The sequence below is a fragment of the Argiope bruennichi genome, chromosome 8 (genome assembly GCF_947563725.1).
Source record: "Argiope bruennichi chromosome 8, qqArgBrue1.1, whole genome shotgun sequence".
NCBI classification, from domain to species: Eukaryota; Metazoa; Arthropoda; class Arachnida; order Araneae; family Araneidae; genus Argiope; species Argiope bruennichi.
In genome coordinates, this window is record NC_079158.1 from 107,944,688 (window position 1) to 107,969,724 (window position 25,037).

The window sequence follows — 25,037 nt, forward strand, 5'->3', positions numbered from 1 at the left end:
TCGTTGCCTAGCAACGATAAGTCATGCTGTACAAAATGAAAACAAAACGCGTTATATTTGTGTCTTATGATAAAATAAAAGCTGTCAAAATATATTGTTTTACATTATAAAAATATAATTTATAATTAATTAAATTTATCAAACTTTCTGTCCCTTTTTTGCTATCTTATTTTATTTCCAGATATTTTTAAAAAAAATGGATCCACTTTTTCAAGCTATATCATATTATAGAAGGCATCATTTTGAGAAATGTGTTGATATCTGTACAAAAGTATTAGAAGAAAAACCTTATGATGAAGTATGTATGTTTTGATATTTGAAAATTTTCTCATTTTTATGTTCTCATTACTGTTTATTTATACTGTTAATTAATTTATTTTTGGATGAATTTATATTACAGTTATCGTTTCTATTTTCATAATGATAGATAACTGAAACTCTAATTATTAGGTTTCTTAAACATTCTTTGTGCCAAAATAAAAACAAATTCTTCATAGATTAATTGTCATACAAGAAATAGTTTTGAAAAGTTGTAGTTACATATTTACCAGAAACATTATTCCTTTGATTAAAACTATGAATAGAAAAATTTTAATAAAAGAAATATTTGAGGAAATAATAGTAAAAATAGACATGCTTATTTTAATTTTAAATGTATTTTTATCATATATCATTATTAGTTACATTTTTCTTTAAAATCTCATTGACTAACGAGTTTTATATGCCTATTTCAATAACTATATATTCTAAATTAGATGGAATTCAACTTATCTTAGTAATTAAAAAAATGGTAATAAGTACTCTGTTTTTCATATATAATGAACCCACATAAACACACAAAACAGTTTAATTGCACAACCATTCAGTATGATTGTCAATAAGGTTAAAAATACTATTTTTGCTGTAATGTCAAAATTATTAGGTTTTTACTCATATAGTTAACAAAATCATTGGATTGTGTTTGAAGTTAAAAAGACTGTATAATGTGAGTTTCAGATATAGATATGACTAACACAATTTTTGATATGATATGACTAACGCAATTCTTGATAATGGAAGAATTGAGTGCCAACTCAAAAATTTTGTTAATTGCATCCTTATTTACTCAAGATATTATATAATAGCTTTTAATATTGTATGATATTCTAATGATATTCATAAAGATGATTCTATGATATTCATAAAAATTGGACTTGTGTATTTTTTTAGTTTTGTTTGTTTTATGATTAGATATTTTTACAAATAGGGACCAAGCATTGATGTATCTGTACATATTTTGACTCGCCAAATTTGGATTATCTACACCTTGCCAATATATACTTATATATTCATAGACATACTCAAAAAAATTTGAAATCAAAAATTGATTTTTTAAATTAACAAAGATTATTAGTTGTTCAAATAGAAACAAAAATTGAGCAACTTTCATAAAATTATGTTTCAAACGTCTGGAACCTTCAGTGTTTTTTGATAACAAAGTTACATTTATAATCAAATACATATTGCTATTCAATGTTTATTTTGAGAACTGGAAGTTTAATCAATACATGGCATTTTTATTTACTTACTATAAAAAGTAGAAAATATTGCTAGAAGATAAATTAACTTGAATGAAAGGAAAATTATTTGTTGAACTTTAGATAACATTTGAGAAAATTCTAAAATCTTCTCATAAGATTAGCTTTTAAAGTAGAAGTATGTATGTGCTTTTTTTCATTAAAACTAGGGTTTGTGACCAAATTAGATTACTAGAAGGGATCTGTTTTTAGCTTTTCTCATTGGCAAGCATCCAATTCTCATTCTTAATAATGTAAAAGGATACAAGGATGAAACTATCTACAATATGACCAAGGATCCAACATATTAGCAATGTAAGAGAAAGAAATCATGATAGTCTGTTAACACAGAATATATACTACCCTATATATGAAAGTAAAATATATCCATATGTCTATATCCTGGTATGACTTCTGTGCTCTCTCCCACCATAAATAAAAATTTAATTGCATAGCTGACCTTAGTAAATGTGGAATCCATTTGAAAACAATATTAATTTGCTGACTTTATAACCAGCAAACTTGCATCATAATTTTTTTTTCTCCTCTCCCCTCTCCCCCGCATCTTTACACATTTTCTAATTTAAAGTAAACTTAAAAAAAAAAAAAAATGAACAAACATGAAGTAGGAAGATAATGTGGTCTGAAAATGTCTTTGACATATTTATTTTTTATAATTTTTAAATGATAAAAATTTAAATTTGGAATTATATTTTTTTTAATTTTTAGTCTACTCTGCCTATACAAAATTATAACTTTTCCTATTAATGCTGCAAATATCAATCTGAATTTTTAACAAATTATATAGAAGGGATATGGTGTAAAAAAAATAAATTCAAAACCAGTTTGTAAAAAAAAAAAATAAATCATTATTTAGTTTCAGATTTGATATGAAGAATTTTTTTAAAATATTCTAAGGACTTTAATTTAAGGGGGGAAAAAACTTTCTTAAATTCTTAATTGTTTTGAGTTACTTGTAATAGTAATCAAGACATATGTCTTGTCTTCCCACCCTAGTTACATCATTGAAAACCAATAATAGACAGCACTTTGATATGGAGCTCCTTAGAAGCAAATCCCAATATATATATATATTATAAAGGAATAATTGACCCAATTAGCTAAAATCATCCTTGCTTATGTGGATTATAAATATCAAAGCTAAGTAAAATATTATTTCTAAATCAATATTTAAAAACCTCCTCTTTTTTTTCATAACCTGAATAATTGTTTATTTTAACTCTAAATATTTATTTAACCCTAATTTATTTGACAGATGATAAAATTTACATTCCATTCTGAAGCTCTACTATACAGTGACTGAATAAAGAAATATATTGATGTCTTAGATCCAATATGGAGGGAGGGAGCTAATGCAGAGCAATGAAAATATTTTATTCAACAGACTGGAGATGGGACAAAATATTATCATTCCTATATTTTCATATATTTTTATTGCACTAGTGATTAGTGGAAAATTATTTTATAATGTAATTAAACATCTCTATTATTGAAGTATAAGATCTGTATGATTAAATATATTCTGAAATGTTTTAGGCTGCTTGGACTTTAAAAATGAAAGCCCTCACCCAAGAGGTGTATGTTGATGATTTAGAGACAGATGAAGAAGGGATAGCTGATATCATTATGGATGAAAATTCCATTGCACAGATGGCACGTCCAGGCACTTCTTTAAAGAACCCCAATTCTGCGAAAGGAACTAGTCAAGCTTATAGGTGTAGCTATTTTTTCAGAATATATTTATAACATGAATGCTCATCATAAACTTCAGTTGCAGTTGCAAAACTGCCATTCCATGATTAAATTTAATTTATAATATACTATGTAAGAAAAAGGATATAATTTTATTTTATAATAATGCACTATTAAATATATTTTTATTTAAGTTATTAAGTTCATTTCTTTCATTCATTTCTTTAAGCAAAAAAATATGTTATGGCTACACGTTAATATGTATATAAAAAATTTCATTCTTCAGTTAGAGTTTTAAGTATATTCATCTCAGTTTATAGAACATATATCTTTGAAAAAAGATATCTTGTGTATTTAGTTAAACTGGCTTGTATAAAACATTGTTTAAGAGGAAAACAAGTTACTTATTTAAGTTCAATTTTTAAATATTTAAATATGTCTTTCTTGACGATTTTTTAAAAATATTTCGATTTTCTTCAAGAAACTTCCTTAAATGTTACGACAGAAATATTTTTTTTTTCCTACTACTGATTAAAAATGCAGGTATGCAGAATAATTTGTTCTTTTTCTCTTTTATTCGCTTCAATATTAAAAAAAAAGCAGGAGCAGGAGGAAAATGTTTAAAAAAACTGTTTTCCAAACTCTAAGTTTACAAAAAGCTCTACATATGAATAGAAAATTTTTTAATGTTTTTCTTCATCACCTTGCATCATTGTTTTAAAGATCAAATCATTTTTTTTATCCTTTCTTTCATGCTCTGCTCTTTGATTCTGAAAATGAATTTTGCATTGTTTTTTTGTCTGTACATTATGATGAATATAGAATATTTAAATTTCAACATTCAAATTTCCGTCTGTATTTTTTTGTAGAAATATGAATCAATCATTAATTGAAGTTTGGTGGATATTTATACAAAGCATGGAGACTAGAGATTTAATATATTGTACAATGTATCCAGGGGCTGCTAAGATTCTGAATGTTATACAATTAGTGAAGATATCATAATAATATTGCTGAGTATTTTGTGATCATAGGGAAAGCATTGCATTACTTAAAACTGTACTATTATTATTGTAACCTGATATGGATCTTTAAAACATTTTAAAGTTTAGAGTTATTATCTGTAAAATTTTAAATAAGCATAATTTTTTTTTATTTGCTTTAATTTCTAGAAGCATTATTTTTTTAGGAAAAGCACAGTAATATTTTCTTATTTAAGTGCATTTAGTGATTTAAATATTTCAAAGTAAATTGAACATTTGTGTTATTATTTTTTTGATAGACCAGTTACACAATCAGGCCGCCCTCTGTCTGGAGTTGTGCGACCTGGCACACAATCTGGTAGACCTGGTACGATGGAACAAGCTATACGAACACGTACTGCATTCACTGCTAGGCCTATAACAAGTTCTTCTGGAAGATTTGTACGCCTGGGTACAGTAAGTAATTTTTTATTACTGTTTTATTTTTATCAAGAGGAATTATAAAATTAAGTGTGCGTTTTTTATTAAAACACTTTTGTTAGTAGTTCAACTTCCAAAATTTTAATAATTCTTTTTTTTACAAACTCAGATTTGGAACATTCATATTTAAGGTCCTGACTTATTTTTTCTATTCCTATTTCATAATTTTTCTATTTTCTATTCAAAGACCTATTTTTCTGTCTGAACTGTTTTGAACTGAGCTAAATTTGTTCAAAATAATATAAATTATATTTCATAGGTATACCGAAGTCAAGCTTGGAAAAGCCTATTTAATACTTCAGCGAGTTTTATCTTTATGCTTATTTTTCTAACATTTTGGAAGGATTCATTTTATAATTTAATAATGTTTTTAGAGCCCTTATTGTTTAATTTCATGGGTTTATTCTAGAGGCAGCTTATTACTAGTGACTGCATAACTGCAGGTTTTCCTGCAATTATTTCAAAAACGTGTTTATACTTTTTAGTAGAATTTGTTGATATTTATTTGCTAATATTTTTGTTTTCTTATAGAATTAAAAATAAAAAATAAGCTTTAAATCACACCCTAAACCCACATTTTGCTTGTAGAAATTTCTTGAAATTTCATGACATTACATTTCATTTCAAAACAGTAATTAGAACCGTTTCTGGTATTAAAGGTTAATTCTAAATGATAGTTAATAAATTAGTATATATATATATATATATATATATATATATATATTTAAAAATAGATTAGTGTATATTTTAATCTGACAAATAAAGAGAAAAAGGGAGGCAATGATATTAAAGCTACATAGATGAATCAGCCTAGCCTTAATCATAGGAAAATTCAGATATTGACAGTTTTTATGTAAAACACTTTTTTTTTTTTGTATTATCTGTATGTATTTTATTTTAAATATTATTAATTCAATATTTTGATAAAAATTATCATTATCTGGGAGAAAAATTTAAATTTTTGAATACATTTTTTGTACCAGAGTTCTAGCAAAAAATATTAATGAATATATTAGACAACATTAAAACCTGTTTATTTAATATTGTTAAAATGCAACAAAAATTAATATCTGTAAAAGAATGTTAAAAATTATTGTTGATAAAAATTAAAAATAATATTTAATAACTTTTGCAATATTGCTACTTTATTGATTGAAAAGATCTTACTGGATAAATAATATTATTCTTCAATAATTTTGAAAATTCTAATAAACCATCACTTCATTTACAGCATCATCATTTTTGTGGCTGGAATAGTGATTCCCAATAATGTAGCAGCAGTTATACATGGTGTTCGTGGGTAATCAAATAAAAGGGACCTGATCTGTCTTTTTTCCATTTATTATACATAAAGCAGCTACTGACGAAGACATCTAAAGCACATTAACATAACATCACAAAAGCACGCGCACACACAGCAACAGGAAACACATCCGTTACATCTCTAATTAGGTATTACAAAATTCTGAATCATAAAGTAATAAAAAAGAAGCGTATCAAAGTTCAACAGAAACTGCGCATGCGCCGGTTTCCTGATGACTACAGCTGGAATAGGGGAAAGGCGTCTCTAAGGCGGAACATCCCGGCCCCCGTTGGACAGTTGTCCAACACCTTCTTCGAAAGGGAGTGGGCAGAGTCTGTTGATACTTCGCCGAAAAATTCCTTTAGGGGTTCTGATGTCTGCGACACGGACTAGTCCATCTGTTCCAGGATATGTCCTTTCAATTCGGGCCAAGTTTCATTCCATGGGGCTCTTGCTATTATCCTTCAGGAGTACCAGCTGTCCGGGTTTGATGTTCAGTTCAGGTAGTTTCCATTTAGCTCGAGACTGCAAGGAGTTGAGATATTCTTGACTCCATCTTTTCCAAAATTTGGATCTAAGAGACTGGATGAGAGACCATCTAGAAGATAAAGAAATGTTAGTCAAGGAATCACTGGGTTCTGGTATTGACAACAGTGGTGCTCCCACCAAAAAATGGCCAGGTGTCAAAGGTTGAATATCAGCTGGATCGGCAGAAAGAGGACACAGTGGTCTTGAATTCAAAACTGCTTCAATCTGTGTCCCCAGCGTAGTAAGCTCTTCAAAAGTCAACACTGTTGATTTAGTCACCTTCAACAAGATCCGTTTCATAGCTCCAATATTTGCCTCCCATAATCCACCGAAGTGAGGAGATGCTGGAGGTATGAAGTTCCACACTATACCTTCCTTGGCACAAAATCTTTGCACGGAATCCGATTTGCATGCTTTTAGCAGAGAATCCAAAATATTTTTTGCGCCCTTAAAATTAGTGGCATTATCACTCCATATGATTGAGGGTTTTGACCGCCTAGCTATGAATCTCCTAAGACAAGCTAAAAAACTCTCAGTAGTCAAATCAGACACTACTTCAAAATGGGTAGCTCTTGTACTAAAACATATGAAAATTGCAATGTATGATTTTAAAGTCACCCTAGATCTTTTTAGATTAGGTTTAGTAATTATGGGACCAGCGAAATCGAGTCCCACCTTTTCAAATGGTCGAGATAGGATGACTCGATCTCTTGGTAAATCGCCCATCATCTGTTGAATAGTTTTATTTTTTACTCTAAAACAGGTTAAGCATCTTTTGATTACACTTTTTACTTTGGCTTGACCAGCTGGTATCCAGTATTGCTGTCTAATTAAATACAGAGTAGTTTGAACACCGGAGTGGAGTGCTTTTTTATGAAAGTATTCTATAAGTATATCTGTGAAATGGTGTTTCTTTGGTAAGAGTAGAGGAAATTTTTGTGAATCTGGAAGATCAGAAAATTTTAATCTTCCGCCTACTCTTAAAAGTTCATCATTATCTAAGAATACATTTAAGTTCAGAAGGGGATTATTCTTTGGAAGAACTTTATTCCTTTGTAGACAATTTATTTCAAATTCAAACTCTCTCATTTGTATAATTTTTATTAAAGATTTTGTAGCATTTTGTAATTCTGTTACATTTAAATGATCTTTCTTTCTGTTTTGCAGAGCTGATTTACAATTATGTAAGAATCTTAAACACCATGCAGTTACTCTTATTAATTTGCTGAAAGAAGAATATCTTTTAATCAAATCATCATTTAATGGATTTACTTTTGCTATTGTAGAACTTATTAGAACATTCTTTTTCAATTCTAAATTGTCTGCGTCTTCTTTGATATTTGTCTCATTATTTATTTTAGCTAATTTAGGCCATTTACATTCATTTTTTAACAACCAATTTGGCCCATGCCACCAGAAGTTAGAGTTTCTCAGTTCATGTACCGTTAACCCTCTTGATATTAGATCAGCCGGATTATCAGTTCCAGGAGTGTGATTCCATTCAGTGGGATTGGTTAGATTTTGGATTTCTTTAATTCTGTTTTTTACGAACACTTTAAATCTTTCAGGGTCACCCTTCATCCAATAGTAAACAATTGAAGAGTCAGTCCAGAAGAATCGTGTAACAGGAAAGTTAATGCACTTAACTATTTTACAGCTTAGTCTTGCTGCTAAAAGAGCACCCATTAGTTCTAATCTTGGGATCGAAAGTGTCTTTAGAGGGGCTACTCTACTTTTTGAAGCGACTAAATTTGATTTGATTTCCCCGTTTTTCAATAAGACTCTAATGTACACTACAGTTCCATATGCCCTCTTAGAGGCGTCGGAGAAACAATGTAGTTGAGCTTCAACTATTTCATTGGTTTTCGCTTCGGCGAAAAAATATCTAGGTATTTTAATAAGATGCAAATTTTTTATTTCTTCGCACCATTCATTTATTTTAGTGATCAGTGTTTTCGGGAGAGGGTCATCCCAGTCTAATCCCAAGCACCAAATGTCCTGTATTAGACATTTTATCTTGATGGTAAAAGGTCCTAAAAACCCTACTGGATCAAAAATGCGTCCAGCTACTTGAAGAACATATCGTTTGGAATTTACCTTTTTAGACAGGAATTTCTCTAAGCTTCGAGTGTCAAACTGGAATATATCTAAATCGGAATCCCAGGCCAATCCTAGCACTTTACAAGGAGTTAAAGCAGAGTTATCATTAATTGAATATTTTTCTTCATCTATTTCTAAACCCACCTCTCTCCATTTATCACGAAGCTCAACTGAATTAGTTTTCCATTTCCTTAATTCCATGCTCGCTTCTTTAAAGATGTTATAACATTCTAGGCTTATTTTAAAAGCTGAATCAAAGTCTCTTTGGCTACAGATTAAATCGTCGACATACAATGATTTTTCTAGCATTTGACAGGTATTAGAAAATTGTTCTACATACCTCTTTAGATGGTATTGGATTGTAGCTGCAAGGAGGAAGGGGCTTGATTTGACACCGAAAAGAACTCGAGTCATCTTGAAAATTTCCTCTTCTTCCTTTTCCGGATCTTCCGTCCAGAAAAAACTAGTATAATTCTGATCTTCTTCGGCAATCTGTATTTGCAGAAAGGCCTTCTTTATGTCGGCAGTTATTCAGGCAACAGCCTGTTCTCTAAAACCTATTAAAATCTCAAAAAGATCTGGAATGAGATTGATACCAGTATGTAAACAATCATTTAACGACAACTGTCCTTTCGCATGAGAACTCGCGTCAAATACCACTCTCAAACGAGTGGTAGTTTTATCTTCCCTTATTACCGCCCTGTGAGGCAAATAAAATGAAGGTTTTTCTTCTTCACATGTTATAACTTTCTTAATGATACCTTCTTTTAAATGATCTTCAATAACAGCTTTATAATCTAAATATAACGATTTATCTTTAATAAATTTTGATTTTAAATGCGAAAACCTCCTTTTAGCCACTTCAAAGTTATTAGCTAAATATTCTTTCATATTTGTTTTCCAAGGAAACTTTACAGTATATCTTTTATTTTGATAAACAATATTTTCTTCAAATTGTTTCATAATTTCTTTATCTACAGTATGTTTTTCGAAATCATCCTCTTCAACCCCTTCTACCCCTAAATTCTCAAGATCCCAAAATTGTTTAAGTTGGTCCGAAATATCCTTTTCATCTACTACAATCTTCATGGTCATTAAATCATTTGATAAACCTACGTGACCTTGCAAGCACCATCCAAAAATTGTTTCAGTCGCTACCAGTTTGTTGTTTAATCTTTTTATTCTGCCTGAAACGATTTCATAATAATAATCTACACCAATTAATATTGAGATATTCTTGCCTCTATTATCAATATTATCAGCTAGCTGTAAATGCTTTAATTTATAGTACGTTTTAGTAATATTGTTGTTAGGTACAGGAAGAGTAGTGGCTGAAATGTTTTCTGTAACCAAAGCTTCTACTTCAATACGTAAAGAGGGATCCTCACGGTTTTTTAATTCTACTCTCACTATATTGTAAGAATGTTCCTTTGCTTGTTTAGCGCCAAAAGAGTATACCGATAAAGATTCTTTTCTTATTACTTTTAACTTTAATTTTTCTGAAACTTCACGTGTTATAAATGTTCTCATACTTCCATTATCTAACATTAGTCGTACTGTTTCAAATTCGTTTGTTTCATCATTGCGTACTAGGGCTGCACATGTTTGAAGAAATATATTACCGCGAGAAAAGTTTGTTTTGTTTTTATCGTAATGTGAAATTGCGGTAATTACGTTCTTATTATCTTTATTCAAATCGGGTGTATTAGAGTCTGCTTGAGAGCAAATAGATTTATTATGCTTCTTTCCACATATTTCACATGTCAAATATCTTCTCTGGCGGCATTCATTAACTCGATGTTTTGGCTTCAAGCATAAAAAACATCTGCCATCTTGTTTTAAAACACCGAGTTTCGTTTCTAAGTCGGTTTGAGAACATAACTCCGATCGATGCTCGCCTTTACAATATAAACAATTTTCGTTTAATGCTGACGCGGAAAAACATTGAAGATCTTTCGGTTTTGCGCTTGACCTTGGACTTCGCAATATATCATGCGAGCTAGCTGTGTTTCGACTGAAGTTGTTGAAAGGATTCTGTTTCGCTTTCGGGAGCGAATTTTCTTTGCGTTTATCGCTTTTTGCGGTATGCATAAACGCAGAGGATTCTCTACATTCAATTTCAATTCTTAAAAAATTTAATAATTCAGTTACATTAAATTCGAACTTCACCGAATTATCAACTTTTTTTCTATTAAATTCAAGGACAAGATCTTCGGGAATCAATTTAATTAAAATGGGATAGAGTAAATGCCCATACATCTCTGAAGTAACTTTTAATGATTCTAAACTTCTTAAGTTTATCTCTACGGTATCATACAACTTCCTAAGACCATAAATATTATTTGAATCAGTTACTGGTACAAGATTTAGTAATTTTGACATGTGTGCGTTAATAACCAGTTCTTCTCTGCCAAATCTTTGTTTCAACAATTTTAAAGCCTGATCATAATTCTCGTCTGAGAGCGCAAAGCCATTAACCGCAATCGCGGCCGCACCCCCTAATAGTGACTTTAAATATGAGAATTTATCTATTTTTGACAGAGATTTGTTATTATCAATAGAATTTTGAAATTGATTCCAAAATTCTAACCAGCAACAGGGGTCTCCAAAATATTTTTCAATTGTAAGTTTAGGTAATTTTATGGTCTTAAAATTATATTCGTTTACAGGTACAATGGCTGAACTTTCCTGAGTGTTGTTTATTGCATCTAAATTAGGATTTCCTGTAGCGCCTAATAAAGAAACATTTGGTGTTATTGATTGGCGCTCCGATTCGTCTTGTAAACATTTTAATTGCGCTGATAACTTGGACAAACAAACTATGATTTTTTCATTGTATTCGAAAGCCGACTCAATTTCGGTTTCGAATTCCTTATCATCTTTGATTAGATTTTGTATAAGTTTATCATAGTCTTTTAACTGTGTAGACGATATATTCAAATAATTTAAGGCCTCTTGCAAATCTTTGGTGGTAAGAGAATCTATTTTCTCTTCCAAATCGCTATTAATTTTGTTAATGTACTTTGTAACTGAAGATCTATGCAAACCTCTGGTTTTTCTCAATTTAGAAAGTTCATCCATCGTTCTTATATTTAATATTCAAAAACTCCAAATTAAAATTGTATTTCTAATACATCAAATTTCAATATCAATTTTAGATTTATTCATGCATTATCAATCAATATTTCAATAGTATTCTATCAGTAACCAATATCTTTAAAGCGAATATAGTATCAATATGTAACAAAAATTCAACTTCAAATATAAAAATCAAATTTCACTATATTGTTACATTCATTCCTTTTAACTTCGGACATTCCAATCCATGAAATTAAATTATTTTAAATGTCCGAGTTTCTCTTAAATAAAGGAAAATATTCGCTCACCTTTCTGGTTACTGATTCCTTTCGATCTTCATAGCTGCTTTTCCATTAGATCAGGCCCCACGTTGGGCGCCAAAATGTTCGTGGGTAATCAAATAAAAGGGACCTGATCTGTCTTTTTTCCATTTATTATACATAAAGCAGCTACTGACGAAGACATCTAAAGCACATTAACATAACATCACAAAAGCACGCGCACACACAGCAACAGGAAACACATCCGTTACATCTCTAATTAGGTATTACAAAATTCTGAATCATAAAGTAATAAAAAAGAAGCGTATCAAAGTTCAACAGAAACTGCGCATGCGCCGGTTTCCTGATGACTACAGCTGGAATAGGGGAAAGGCGTCTCTAAGGCGGAACACATGGTATAATAAAATGAAATAAATATACTGCTAATGTATCTTTGTGGTATATGGGGTACCAACACTCTCCCACTACTTTGCCATTGAAAATAATAATTTATTGGGCTCTAACCAGTTTTTTGTAATTTAATTACAAAACTGTTGGTAAATAAGACTGTTTTACATCTAAACTATTTAAAAGATTTCTTTAAAATTATAGAGTATATATAATATTAATTTTTATTGATGGTTAAATCTAAAAGTAAGTAATACATACAATTTTATTTTTATTTTGCAGGCATCTATGTTATCTCAACCTGATGGACCTTTCATTAACTTTGCCAGGCTAAACATTTCAAAATATGCTGCTTTACCTCATATTGCAAAGCATCTGTTTGAATATGCTTATTATCATGATAATGATATAAGACAGGTAATTGCAGTTTATCCCTATTTCTTTTATGTTTGCTTTTCTTCACAACTAGAATTTCTACAAACCATATGTTGATATAGTCTGTACAAATATCATATCTGACTTGAAAATATTGCAAAGTTTAAATTACATTGTATGGAAAAGATTTTTTTAGTAAATGTCATGAAAATTTGTCATAGCATACCAATAGAATGGTGGCCCTTAACATCATTTCAATTTTTTTTTTTTTTTTTTTTTTTTTGCCAGTTCTTATTCATGATGACTATACCACATGCTAATGGAATGATGGTATTCCTTACTTTTCCATTTGGTTTACTGTATTCTCCCATCTACATTCAGATTGTTCAAGTATGAAAAATTCTACAACTAGTAAGGTGGTCACTAAATGAACACCTCACTACAATATACAATACTAAATCTTCCTTTCCTTCAATATATTCAAAACTATGCTTCTCCTCCAATATTCAGTGACTTCCCAAACCAAACGATGCTGTAAGAAGGGTTTGGATGAGAAGAAATTAGGAAGGGTTGAGTATCCAACCTTCCAGTTCATACTAATTTTGAATGTTTTCTTGTATTGACAATAGAATAGGGAGTATCATACTCCAATGGCATGAGATAGAAGTGAATGTAAATATCCAATTTAGTAACAAATGTATATATATTTTTTTATTTACAAAATTACTTTTCATCAGAAATTTTAGTGTATATAAACATATTGACTTTCATTGCAATTTCATTCACTTTATATGCTGAATTTTGTAATAACTTTTTAGGACTATTAAAAGAAATGTGAACATGAGTTACATGTTATTTAAAAGTGGAATATAAAATCTTTATTAATAATGTATTTAACTAACTATACCTGATATGCTTACTTAAATTACCATTATTGTTAAATGTGGTGTTTGACTTTTTGCTCAATATAAATCTTATTAAAAAATTTTATATTATTTTAATGTTTTAAGGTATTTTCTGCAAAAGTTAAAAAATTTAAATAATATATTTTACAGATTTAAAAAAAAAATTATTTTGCTCATTCTTCTCTTACTCTTCCACTCTCTAAAAATACAGAAATTACAGCCAGAAAGAGGTATAAATTAGATATAATTCGATTTCCTTTGTAAGATGTCAATACATCTTATATATTTGTTTCAGGGTTCAATATTCATAGCTAATTTCATAAATATATATTATATGTTTCAATTAATATTGAACTAGAATTAAAATCGTAAAATACTAAAAGTAATTCAATCATCTTATTTGAAACATCATAGCAGGATAATCTGTTGGGCTTGATTTATCTTGATTTACCTGGCATATTTGAATCAGCCATTGTACTCTGTGCTTAAGAACTCCTACAGAACATTAGTTAAAAATATTATCTGGTTTAAAAAAAATTGTATCCAATGATCTGAAACATTTTAAAAGATTAATAACTAATATACTGAAAAATCAATTTTTTCTTAGTTGGATGAGAATTATTAAAGTAATTATGTTGATTATTCACAATCTTGTTATTTCATTACTAGATATATATATTAGGCAAAATATATATACTAGAAAATATATATTAGGCAACATAAAGTATTGTTATTTTTGAAATTAAGGAAAGAACTTTTTGAAATTAAAGAAAAAAAATAATCACTGCAAATAATTTTTAAGCTTTAAAGTGGTTTTAAAATATTCAAATGCAATAATATTAATTGGAGTTACTGAGTGAGAACATTAAAATTTCAATTAATTTAAAATTAATTAAAAATTTAATTAAGATTTTGTAAAAAATTTTCTGTTTTTCTGTTACAGCATTCACTTTTTAAAAAATGTATTTATTTATTTTTTAAAGTAAACCGTAACTGCACATAGGATGCAAAAATAATATGCCCGCTTATAAAAAATTTGATGCCTATTTTGATAATTTTGTTTCAGGCCTTAGATATAGCTGCCCAAGCAACACAAGCTTGCCGCTTTGAAGATTGGTGGTGGAAATTCCAGTTAGGAAAATGTTATTACAGGTAATATTTTTTATAAAAGGAGTAAAATAAGAAATACAATGTTTCAGTATTATTTTGTATTTCTTACTGAAATTTCATCTTACCAATTAAATTACGATTTTGAAAATATAAATTTAATAGTAAAAATTTTGTTATTTGATTTTTCTTAGATTTGGAATGTTTCGTGATGCAGAGAAGCAGTTTAAGTCTGCAATCAAACAGCAGGATATGATTGACACATATTTGTGGTTGGGAAAGGTAACTTTAATTTTATGTGAAATTGTTTTTGCCGCTATTGTTTTTGTTTTTCATTATTTTTAAAACTAAGTACATCATTGTTTTCGTTTCTCATTACTTTTAAAGCTCACTTTACTTTCTTATTACTTAATTATAATAAGGCTAAATTTTAGATCCACAGTCATTAAGCAAATATGAAAATGCGTATATATGTTTCTATTTTTATAACTTAAAAAAATAAAAGAAATAATTGTATTGACTATTAACTAGATAGAATCTATTACAAAATCAGGTATTTTTAAAAATACATTACAATATTAATGATAATTTACCTGCAGTTACATAAAATTTTATTTTTATTTTGTAAATAGAGAAATTTTAGTTTAAAATAATATTACTTTTTTACGTAATAAAGTTTTTATTTGATTTTCAGACTTAGCTTACCAACTCTAATTTAATATCTGAGGATTAACACTGATTTTACAATTATTTTTATAGTATTTTTTTTAATCCCTGATAAAGAAGAATTTTCATTAAATGTATTTAAGATAAAATTATTAAGCTAAAAATTAATTGAGTTTTTGTTATCACAACTATAGGTATACATAGGATTAGATCAGCCTTTAGCGGCTTTGGATGTTTATAAACAAGGTTTAGAAAAGTTTCCTCAAGAAGTGTTTCTTATGGTTCATACTGCACGTATTTATGAGGTAAATTTTTATATTTGTATTTCATACTTATGTCACTTTATCTCATTGGAATCTTTATGATTTTTTTACTTTTCAATTTAATAGTGTTTCATAATAATAATGATTCATTTATTTCTGAATATATTAGTATTTTTTTTTCATTGAATCACTTGTATCTTAATTAAATTAAAGATTTTCTTTAATTTTTCATCTCTATATATAATATATTAGTATTTTTTTCATTAAATAACTTGTATCTTGATTAAATTAAAGATTTAAATTAAAGATTTTCTTTAATTTTTCATCTCTATATATAGTGAAATTTCTGCCAATTTTTTGAAAATCTTTTCCCTTTTGTAGAATAATTGTAGAAAACGCTCGAAATTTTCATCAACTTAGGAGTAATTGTTTGTGTTGCTTTATTTTGTATGTAAAAGAGGGAAACAATACTGGTGGCTCTTAAATCATTCAGTATTATAAATAGTAAATAGATATGAGAAATCTATTTTGTTATTGAGCATATAAATTGTCTCATTTTAAAGAACATTTAAATGTTTGCTCTGAGGCAATTCCAGTTGGCATTTACTAAAGAATAGCGAGACTAAAATTTTGTTTCTTTATGACTGGTGGTCTATATCTACAAGAAAATGGGAACTTATCGATGAAAATCAATTATATCTGTGACATTCTTTAATAAAAACATTTGAATGATGAGGAGAAGGAAATCTTTTATGTTTAATTGTATTTAAGATATTTGCACAATTTTTAAAATCTGGTTTTTGATAAGTCTACTATGGTTATATTTACTTTTTACATATTATTCATTTCAGGAACTTAATGATTTAGACCTTGCTGTAAAATATTACAAGGATGTTTTGAATTATGAGGCTATTGATGTGGAAGCCATTGCATGTATAGCAGCTCACCATTTTTACAATGACCAACCTGAAGTTGCATTAAGATATTACAGGTGATTTTTTTTCCGTTTATAAAATCATAAAATAGGTATCTAATTCTTTAATAGTAATTTAGTTTCAAGCTTTGAAATAATTTTTAAAATTTTTTATAAATCATGTAATAATAATATTTGCAATTTTAAAGCAAAAATTAATAATTATACATTTGTACATAATTATAAATTTAAACCAGATATTTTAAAGAAGTCCTGTTTTGTTTATTTAATTTTATTTTGAACACACTTATCCATTCCCATGATTGATATTATGCATTAAATATTTAAAATCAAATATTTTTTTATGTTCAATTGAAAGTGTTTTCTGTATTTCTTAAAATTTTATTCAAGAGAAAAAAAAATGATGAAATAACTATGAGTCATTAAAAAAAATAGGGTAGTTAGATGTTTTATAGATAAATATAATTATGGTTTGTAGTAAAGCAATAAAAAAGCACAGGTATGCAAGTATTTTCTGGAATAATTTTTAGAGAAACATGTATTGATTAGATTCAAGTTAAATATCAGGCAGAAATAATCAAATGTTTAAATGTGAATTCCACAGGACAGGAATTTCATATCAATGAATTCAGCTTCCAAAAAAATTCAGATAAGATTTAAGATTGATAAATAGTTATTTGAAACGAAATTATATTTTGAGTTTGTTTAATCTGATTTTAAAGATAATCGTCCATTAAATCTAAATGCATTTTGTCTTGCTTGAGACTTTATATTTTCTATTATTAATTTAATCCTGTATTAAACTCTGTTTTCTTTTCTTCATAAACTTTTCATGAGTTGAAAAATAGCTAAACAAAAATGAATTAATTTGTACTTTGAGAGTGTAAAGTAAAAAGTGCTTTTATAAAAATTTTGTATGATATACAATATTATTTTTTTATTGTTTTGTTAATTTAAATACTAAATAGATTAATTTAAATTTTACACCTGAGAAAAAGAATCTATAAATTATATTAATCAAAATATTCATAAAATTTTTCTATATTTTTAGATATACATTGATGATATATTAAATTTTTCTTTTAAAATTTTAAAAGTCCTATTTTCTGTAATATAATATTCCTATTTCCATAATATATTAGTACCCTCTGACTTATCTAGAAATGAATACAAACAATGATTTTGTGAGATTTTTTAATGCATTTCTGTTGTTACTCTTCATTAATGTCCCCCCCCCCCCGTTATTTATTACAGGAGGTTGTTGCAGATGGGGGTTTGCAATAGTGAACTATATAACAATTTGGCTTTATGTTGCTTTTATTCTCAGCAAAATGACATGGCCATTATGTGTTTTGAAAGAGCCTTATCCTTAGCTACCGACGAAACCTTACCTGATGTATGGTACAATATTGCTCATTTAGCATTGGTAAGAGAATTATATAAAGTTGCAATTTTTTTATATAATAAAATTTTAAAATAATTTTAGAAGTTTATTACTAAAATTGAATAATTTATAGATTTTCCTTATAAAAGTAAAGGACATATGTAGATTATTAAAATTTTCTTTAATATTCTAATACTAATTTATATGAATATCTAATTTTTTTCTTAAATGAAAATTTAATAAAATCATGTGTTTTTTTCAAATCTTTCTTATTTCCTTGTAATATTTTATTAATTTCTAGGATTAAAAATTTTAAAAATCTTGTATTTTTCTCTATAAAATTAAAACATAATGTATGTTTTGGGGATTTTGTAGTTATAATATTAATTGATATTGTATAAACTCTGTTTATAATAATATAATATTATGTATTTCGAATTTAGTTTTTTCATATATAGATTCCAGACCAGTTATTTTGATTTCCATTTATTAATTAACTATATGACTATATTATACTCTATACTATACTATGCAATTTTTACTTAATTATATACTATATTATATAATTATTACTTAATATTTCAACACCATTAAGTTGTTGTTTTCTGGAGATAATATTTATATATGTCTAAAGTAAAGTAATGTAAATTCTAATACTTTTTTTTTTTCTGAATTAATAAAAATAAAAGAAAAAATTCAAAACATTAGATTACCTTTATTTAAATCTTCTAAATCTATTTATCAAAAACATCTTGCACTGATGTGTGATTTTATTTCAGGGCATTGGTGACAAAAGTCTTGCTACACAATGCCTAAGGCTTGCTTTAGTTGCTAATAATGATCATGCGGAATCATATAATAACCTAGGTGTTATTGAAGGTACAAAAGGAAACTTAGATCAAGTAAGGGAATTTTTTTTAACAGTTTCTATGTGACAATAAGTAACAATATGTATGTGAATAATGATGGTATAAATTAATGCTATAATACAAGGGGTACTAAATGAAAAGGTACAAAACATCGTAAAGGTGGATTCACACGAGACCAACAGTTGCTCGCAATTGTCGTCTCTCTGCTGTTGTTCCTGTATTGTCCCCGTGTGAACAGTTGAGACAACGTCGATGAGACAATGACAAATGGTTATCCCGACAGGACAACCATTTGCCATTGTCCAGTTGCAGTCACGTGATTTTCCTGAAGTAGGCGTGATCTTCTATTGCGCGTAATAGTTGCCCTCGTGTGAACCCACTTCAACAACCTAATTGTTAATATATTTGCCTATGCCGCTATGGGAGTACGTAGCGAGACATCTAGGGATGCGATTGGAGTCGTACCGGCGTACAGCGGAGCAAGCGCAGGAGAGAGAAGCAGAGGTTATTATAAAGAGCGCCGTCCAATTGACCTCGCAGTCCATGTGGAGACAGGATGGCGTTCACATTGCAAAATTCGACGATTGAGGAGCGGAGTTATCCGATTTCTGACAGCGGAAGGTGTTATACCGGCCATTATTCATCGCCGGATGGTCACCGTATACGTTGAAGACTGTGTGTCAGACAAGTCAGTGAGAAAATGGAGTGCACGTTTTCGTTCAGGCCATGAGAGTTTGGTTGATGATCCGTGACCAGGCCAGGCAAACACAGTCATCATAGCCGATCTCATCGACAAGGTGGACGACCTAGTAAAAAGTGATCGGCATGTCACATTGCGAATATTGGCGGTGAAAGTGTATGTCAGAGGAAGAGTGTGGACAATTGTTCAGGACAGGTTATGTTATCGGAAAGTGTATGTGCAATGGGTTCCAAAGCAGTTGACCGACCAGCACAATGGCTAACACTTCAACATCTGTTTCGGTATCATGAAGATCCCGCTTTCCTGGAGCGGATCGTCACAGATGATGAGAGCTGCTACCACCACTACAAGCCATAGACAAGCGGGATAGAATGCAGTGGAAGCATAAGTTGTCACCTCCTCCTAAAAAGTTCAAAGCCGTGGCGTCAGCAGGCAAGGTGTTGCTCACCGTCTTTTCCGACATCCAAGTTCCACTGCTTGTTCAATTCCTCGAGCACAGAAGAACCATTAACTCCGATGTGTACTGTGAGACACTTCTAATACTACGCAGGTCTATCAAAAAAAAAAAAAAAAAAACCAGGGCTACTCATGGAGGATGTTGTTCTTCCCCATGATAACGCGCATGTGTACGCACGCCTCCAGGGTCACACACGCGGGAATGGCCAAGTTCAAGTAAAAGCAGCTCGACTATCGCCCTACAGTCTGGACATGTCACCCTGCGATTTTCATGTGTTTGGTCCCATGAAAAAATATCTGAAAGGTAAGCACTTTAACTCGGACCGCGAACGCAAGGACGCTGTGAAGGACTGGGTCTCGTCACGCCCACAGGAATTCTGGGAACGAGGAATCCTTCGGCTCGTTAATTGATGGGATCGTTGTCCTCAGGCTTATTGCGTATATTTTAAATAAAGTCTTCATTTATACCCACAGTATCGTTTCGTATCTTTTCATTTGAACACCCCTTGTATAATAATTATAATAAAAAAAAACAATACTTTCTCTATATTTTGGTATTATATGTTCATTCAACATATCATGATGGTCTTGTGAAAATTTATAATACTACCTTCCGATAGAATATTACATGGATTATCACCATATCTAAAGCCAAATAAACTAACTGCCTATTAACTGAAGTATACAAAAGAGAAAAATACTGTAATTGTAAAAAAAAAAAAAGAAAAAAAAAATAGAAGACGAAGAATCGCTAAATGAAAATTATAATATATTACTACGTTTTAGATCACCCAGAGTCTTAAATACTCATTTTTTTAAAATTATGTCTGCCTGCCTGTAACCATAACTCAGAAATATTTTAAGTAGACAGACAAAATTTAAACTTTGGCTTTTGCACCAAATTCTTAGATTTCTATAAATTTTGAGTCGAAATTGATTCAAGTGATTTCACTAACAGTAAAACGTATGCATATATTTTAATCTTGCTCTTTTATAATTTTTTTCATTGTTAAACAATAGTGCCATTTTTATAAAGGAGTGTAAGAATTGCAGAAATCTTATTTCAGTAGTCAACTTTTAACTAAAAGTTAATTGCTTAGCTACAAATTATTTTTAAAACTGCCAGCATCAATACAATATTTCATTAATTATTTATTATGTTTTTTTTTTTTTTGAATTAACTAAAAATCTAAAATATATTTCAAAAGGCATCCATGCTCAATGTTGTGTAAAAGAGTACATCATCTTCATTTAATATTAATTCAGGAAAAAAATACAATAAGAAATTCTTTTGTTTTAGAAGAATATAATTTAGCTTGCCTTTAACTATAATAGGCAAATAATATTTTAAAAGTTTATGTGTCAACAAATTTTAACTACGGAATAGCACTTTTATACAGCTTTTGGTACTGGATTTCATAAAGTTAATTTTTTCTTTCACTTTTGTTTTCTTAGGCAAAAGCTTTCTTTGTTGCTGCTTCAAATCTAGCGCAACATTTATTTGAACCTCATTTCAATCAAGCACTTCTTGCTGAAAAAGTAAGTATTGCTTCTTTTGTATGAAAACTGTCACCTAAAATGGTATATTTTTTACCACATTTTAAATTTTCGCTTATTTATGTATCTATTTATGAAACGTCAATGTGATAGATTCCAAAAGATTCTCGCCAAATGTCTATATTCTAAATTTTCGCCAAATATCTATATTTCATTTTCGCCAAATATCTATATTTCATTTTCGCCAAATATCTATATTTCATTTTCGCCAAATATCTATATTTCATTTTCGCCAATGCCATACAAAGCTTTCGTGGCTTAAATCACGGCCCATAATTTAATGGGGCGGGAGAGGATAAAAACTTTATTAGAGAGTATGAGAGAAAGTTTCGAGGAGACCATACCTGCTAGTTTTCCACTTCATGTTATATACTTAACTTGGCATTCTTATTATATCCATAGATATATATTAAGGCACTTGAATTTTTTTTCTGCTTAGTTGTATTATAGATCAGTAGCTATGCCCGGAAGTTAAGAATTCTGTTAACCCTCCACATATATTTTTGCTATGCCACATGACATATTTGTAAAAAAAAAAAAAAAAAAAAAAAAAAATCATATTAAATGCATCTAATAATGCTGTCAAACCAATGAATAACTTTATTATGTAAATTGTTATTTGCTGCCTGTGTCCTTTCTTCTTTCATTTTTTGTATCTGAAAGTTATCTAAAATTATTATAATTTAAATTTAAAATATTATTTACTGATTTTCTTATAATTTGAGATCTCTATTCAGAAAACTTCTAAGACTGTCGAAATCTTATCTTTTAAGGTTATTTTCAACTGTCATTTTTCATTTGATTTAAAGAATTCTTTCTGTCATTTGCGTTCTTCATTGTTTTGAAGTAAAGAACTTTATTATATCACTGATTAAATTGCAAATTAATATTTATCATCTATTATATTGCCATGAATTTGTTATATTGCTTCCTATCGCAGTAAGTAACCTGATAAGGAAGATAGATTTATAGATAGTTCTGATGGCTTTTGAGTAGATTCAAAATCTTAGCTTTGATAAATTTGGCGACAAAATAAAAGATTTCCGAAACTGTTGGAATTTCGGCGATATATCGATCAGGAGTGAAAATAGATAGTTTTCTAGAATATTCTTTGCCTTATCACAGAACTGTAAAAAGACATGAGACAAAGCTAGAAGTCAGCATTTGAATTCAGCCCAAGTGAATAGTCAGCTGAGAATAGCTGGCGATTCGAGACTTGTGAGTAATCGTGCGAAATTTCTCTCTTAAGAGTTCTCACTGGATGCATTGTGCCAATATGGTTATTTACTACGGATTTTCTGCTTGTGTACTGTTGTTTACTCTAAGTGCTTTTCTTGTGTACACTTCGGTTGTGTTTTACTATCGTGAATTCGTACTTCCATGTAGAATAAAGTGTCAATATTTGTTTTCACCTCTGTAGTGAACTTAGTATTTAGAAAGAAGAAAAAAATAAAACCTTCTGTAACAATATTTTATTTACATAGAAATAAATTTCTACACATATATTATCTTTGTAACCTTAAACAAAACTAGTTACTGTTGGGCGTCAAAAACTATTCCTGCTAGGGAAAAAACAGAAGCTTAATTGATTTAAATCTTTTTAATGAAACATTAAAGGACATAACACACGAAAAACAATAATAGGACAAACAATTAATAGAAACATTTAAGGAAAAGTACAATTATCGGAGGTAAACATCATGCTTCATCTTTGACTCCACAGCACAGACTGAAGTTTTATCGAGCGGCCGCTAGGTGGCAAGCTGAAAAAGTTGTCTGGTTATATCTTTTTGATTATTCTTGATGAGCATGTAAATCAAAACTCTCTTTCTCTCTCTTATGCATTAAGATCGATAGTTGTAGCATTATTGTATAGTTTATTTTTAATATATAGTATATTTTGCAATAATCTACTAGGAATTTACGTTATCCATAACTGAGAATATGAATCAGTGGTAGGAGGTCATAGACTTTATATCAGCTGTTTCTTTGACCAGCATTTTCTCTAACTAGCACACTGAATGAGTTGCACATTTATTCAGTGTATAGTCTGTGTATTTTCTGTAGTGGTTCAAGGTCACTTTTTCTACCTCGTTATTGGTTGTCTAGTACCAGTAACGCGGTAGAAAATGTGACCTTGAACCGCCTACAGAAAATACACATGGTATAGTTCATTCAGTGTGCCAGAAATATATTTGAGGTGGATGTTAGAAATTTTCTCTTAAATAAAACACAAATGAGGGCCAATTTCTCCTAAAAGTCCTTCAAGAAGTTAATCCATGTATAGGAATTAAACTATATTTCTTTCTAGGTACTCCAACGTTGCTTTAGCCAACAAATGCATTATCTGTTTCCTCTATCATGAATCCTTAATTTAAGCATTTAGCCAATTAAACTAAAACAAATGATATTAGCCAAAAATATAAGCATTTAGTTTTTATTGTTAAAATAATATTCAGCAAGTTTGATTCAAATCAAAATTCTTTTTGAGTGAATATTATACTTCTCTATTTTAAAACATTCCCCTTTGTCTACTGTATGTTTCATAACTTTTTAAAAATGATATCTGATTTTGTATTTAACAGATGGGTGACCTTCAAAATGCATATTTTATGGTGCAGAAGTCATTGGAAGCATACCCTGAGCACACAGATTCCAAAGATTTGTTTCAAAGAATAAAAAATTTATTTACCACATTATAAAAAAAATTACTAAGCACATTGATAAACAAATGTTTAAAGTTTTTTTTTTTTTTTTTTTTTTTTTTTTTTTTTGTAGAAAATATAATTTATGTGGCTTTTTTTCGTAAATAGTGAATGTGAATCATTTTTTTTGTTGTTGTTGTTGAACAAATGAAATGTGTGTGACTCTTTTTGGTTACGGAAGTGCAATAGCTCAATATTGTTTATAAAATTTCTAGCTAACAAAAATACACTTTTTTTTTTTCTTTTGGAAGAAGTTTTTAATGTATTTCAAGGTATTAAAAATTCCTTAAATGATGAATTCAATTCACACAATTGTGCTCACATCCAATCAAAAATCTTTAAATAATCATTAAAAAAATAATCATCTTTATTATTAAATTGTTATATTTTTATGGACAATATGCATTTGGTTTTAGGTATTATATGTCAGTTTCTGATTGTATGGACACATATCTATACAGATTTATTCTTTGAATTAAATTAAAAACAAATCTATTTTATATTTATACCATATATTTTTATTAATGAAATTGAGTTTCATTATTATTATTATTATTAAATGCTCATTTTTAGGAATTTTGGTGTGAATATCACCCTGAAACTCTTAAAAAAATGTATGTACATTGCTGTTACATAAAATAATAAAGCAATTGTTATCATTTGTCTTTTTTTTCATCTTGATTAAATAAACTGTTCGTAACATATGT

At 29.0% G+C, this 25,037-nt stretch overlaps 1 protein-coding gene across 1 annotated transcript; it reads left to right on the forward strand.

Moving 5' to 3' along the window:
- LOC129981563 (tetratricopeptide repeat protein 8-like) lies at window positions 1-24,378 on the forward strand. Its single transcript, XM_056092457.1, has 12 exons — window positions 1-298; window positions 3,114-3,292; window positions 4,552-4,708; window positions 12,692-12,826; window positions 14,756-14,841; window positions 14,991-15,078; window positions 15,657-15,767; window positions 16,577-16,716; window positions 17,914-18,085; window positions 18,823-18,945; window positions 21,524-21,607; window positions 24,211-24,378. The coding sequence occupies exons 1-12, from the start codon at window positions 197-199 to the stop codon at window positions 24,325-24,327; spliced, it is 1,494 nt and encodes a 497-aa protein (XP_055948432.1). The 5' UTR covers window positions 1-196; the 3' UTR covers window positions 24,328-24,378.
- Window positions 24,379-25,037: the final 659 nt, after the last annotated feature.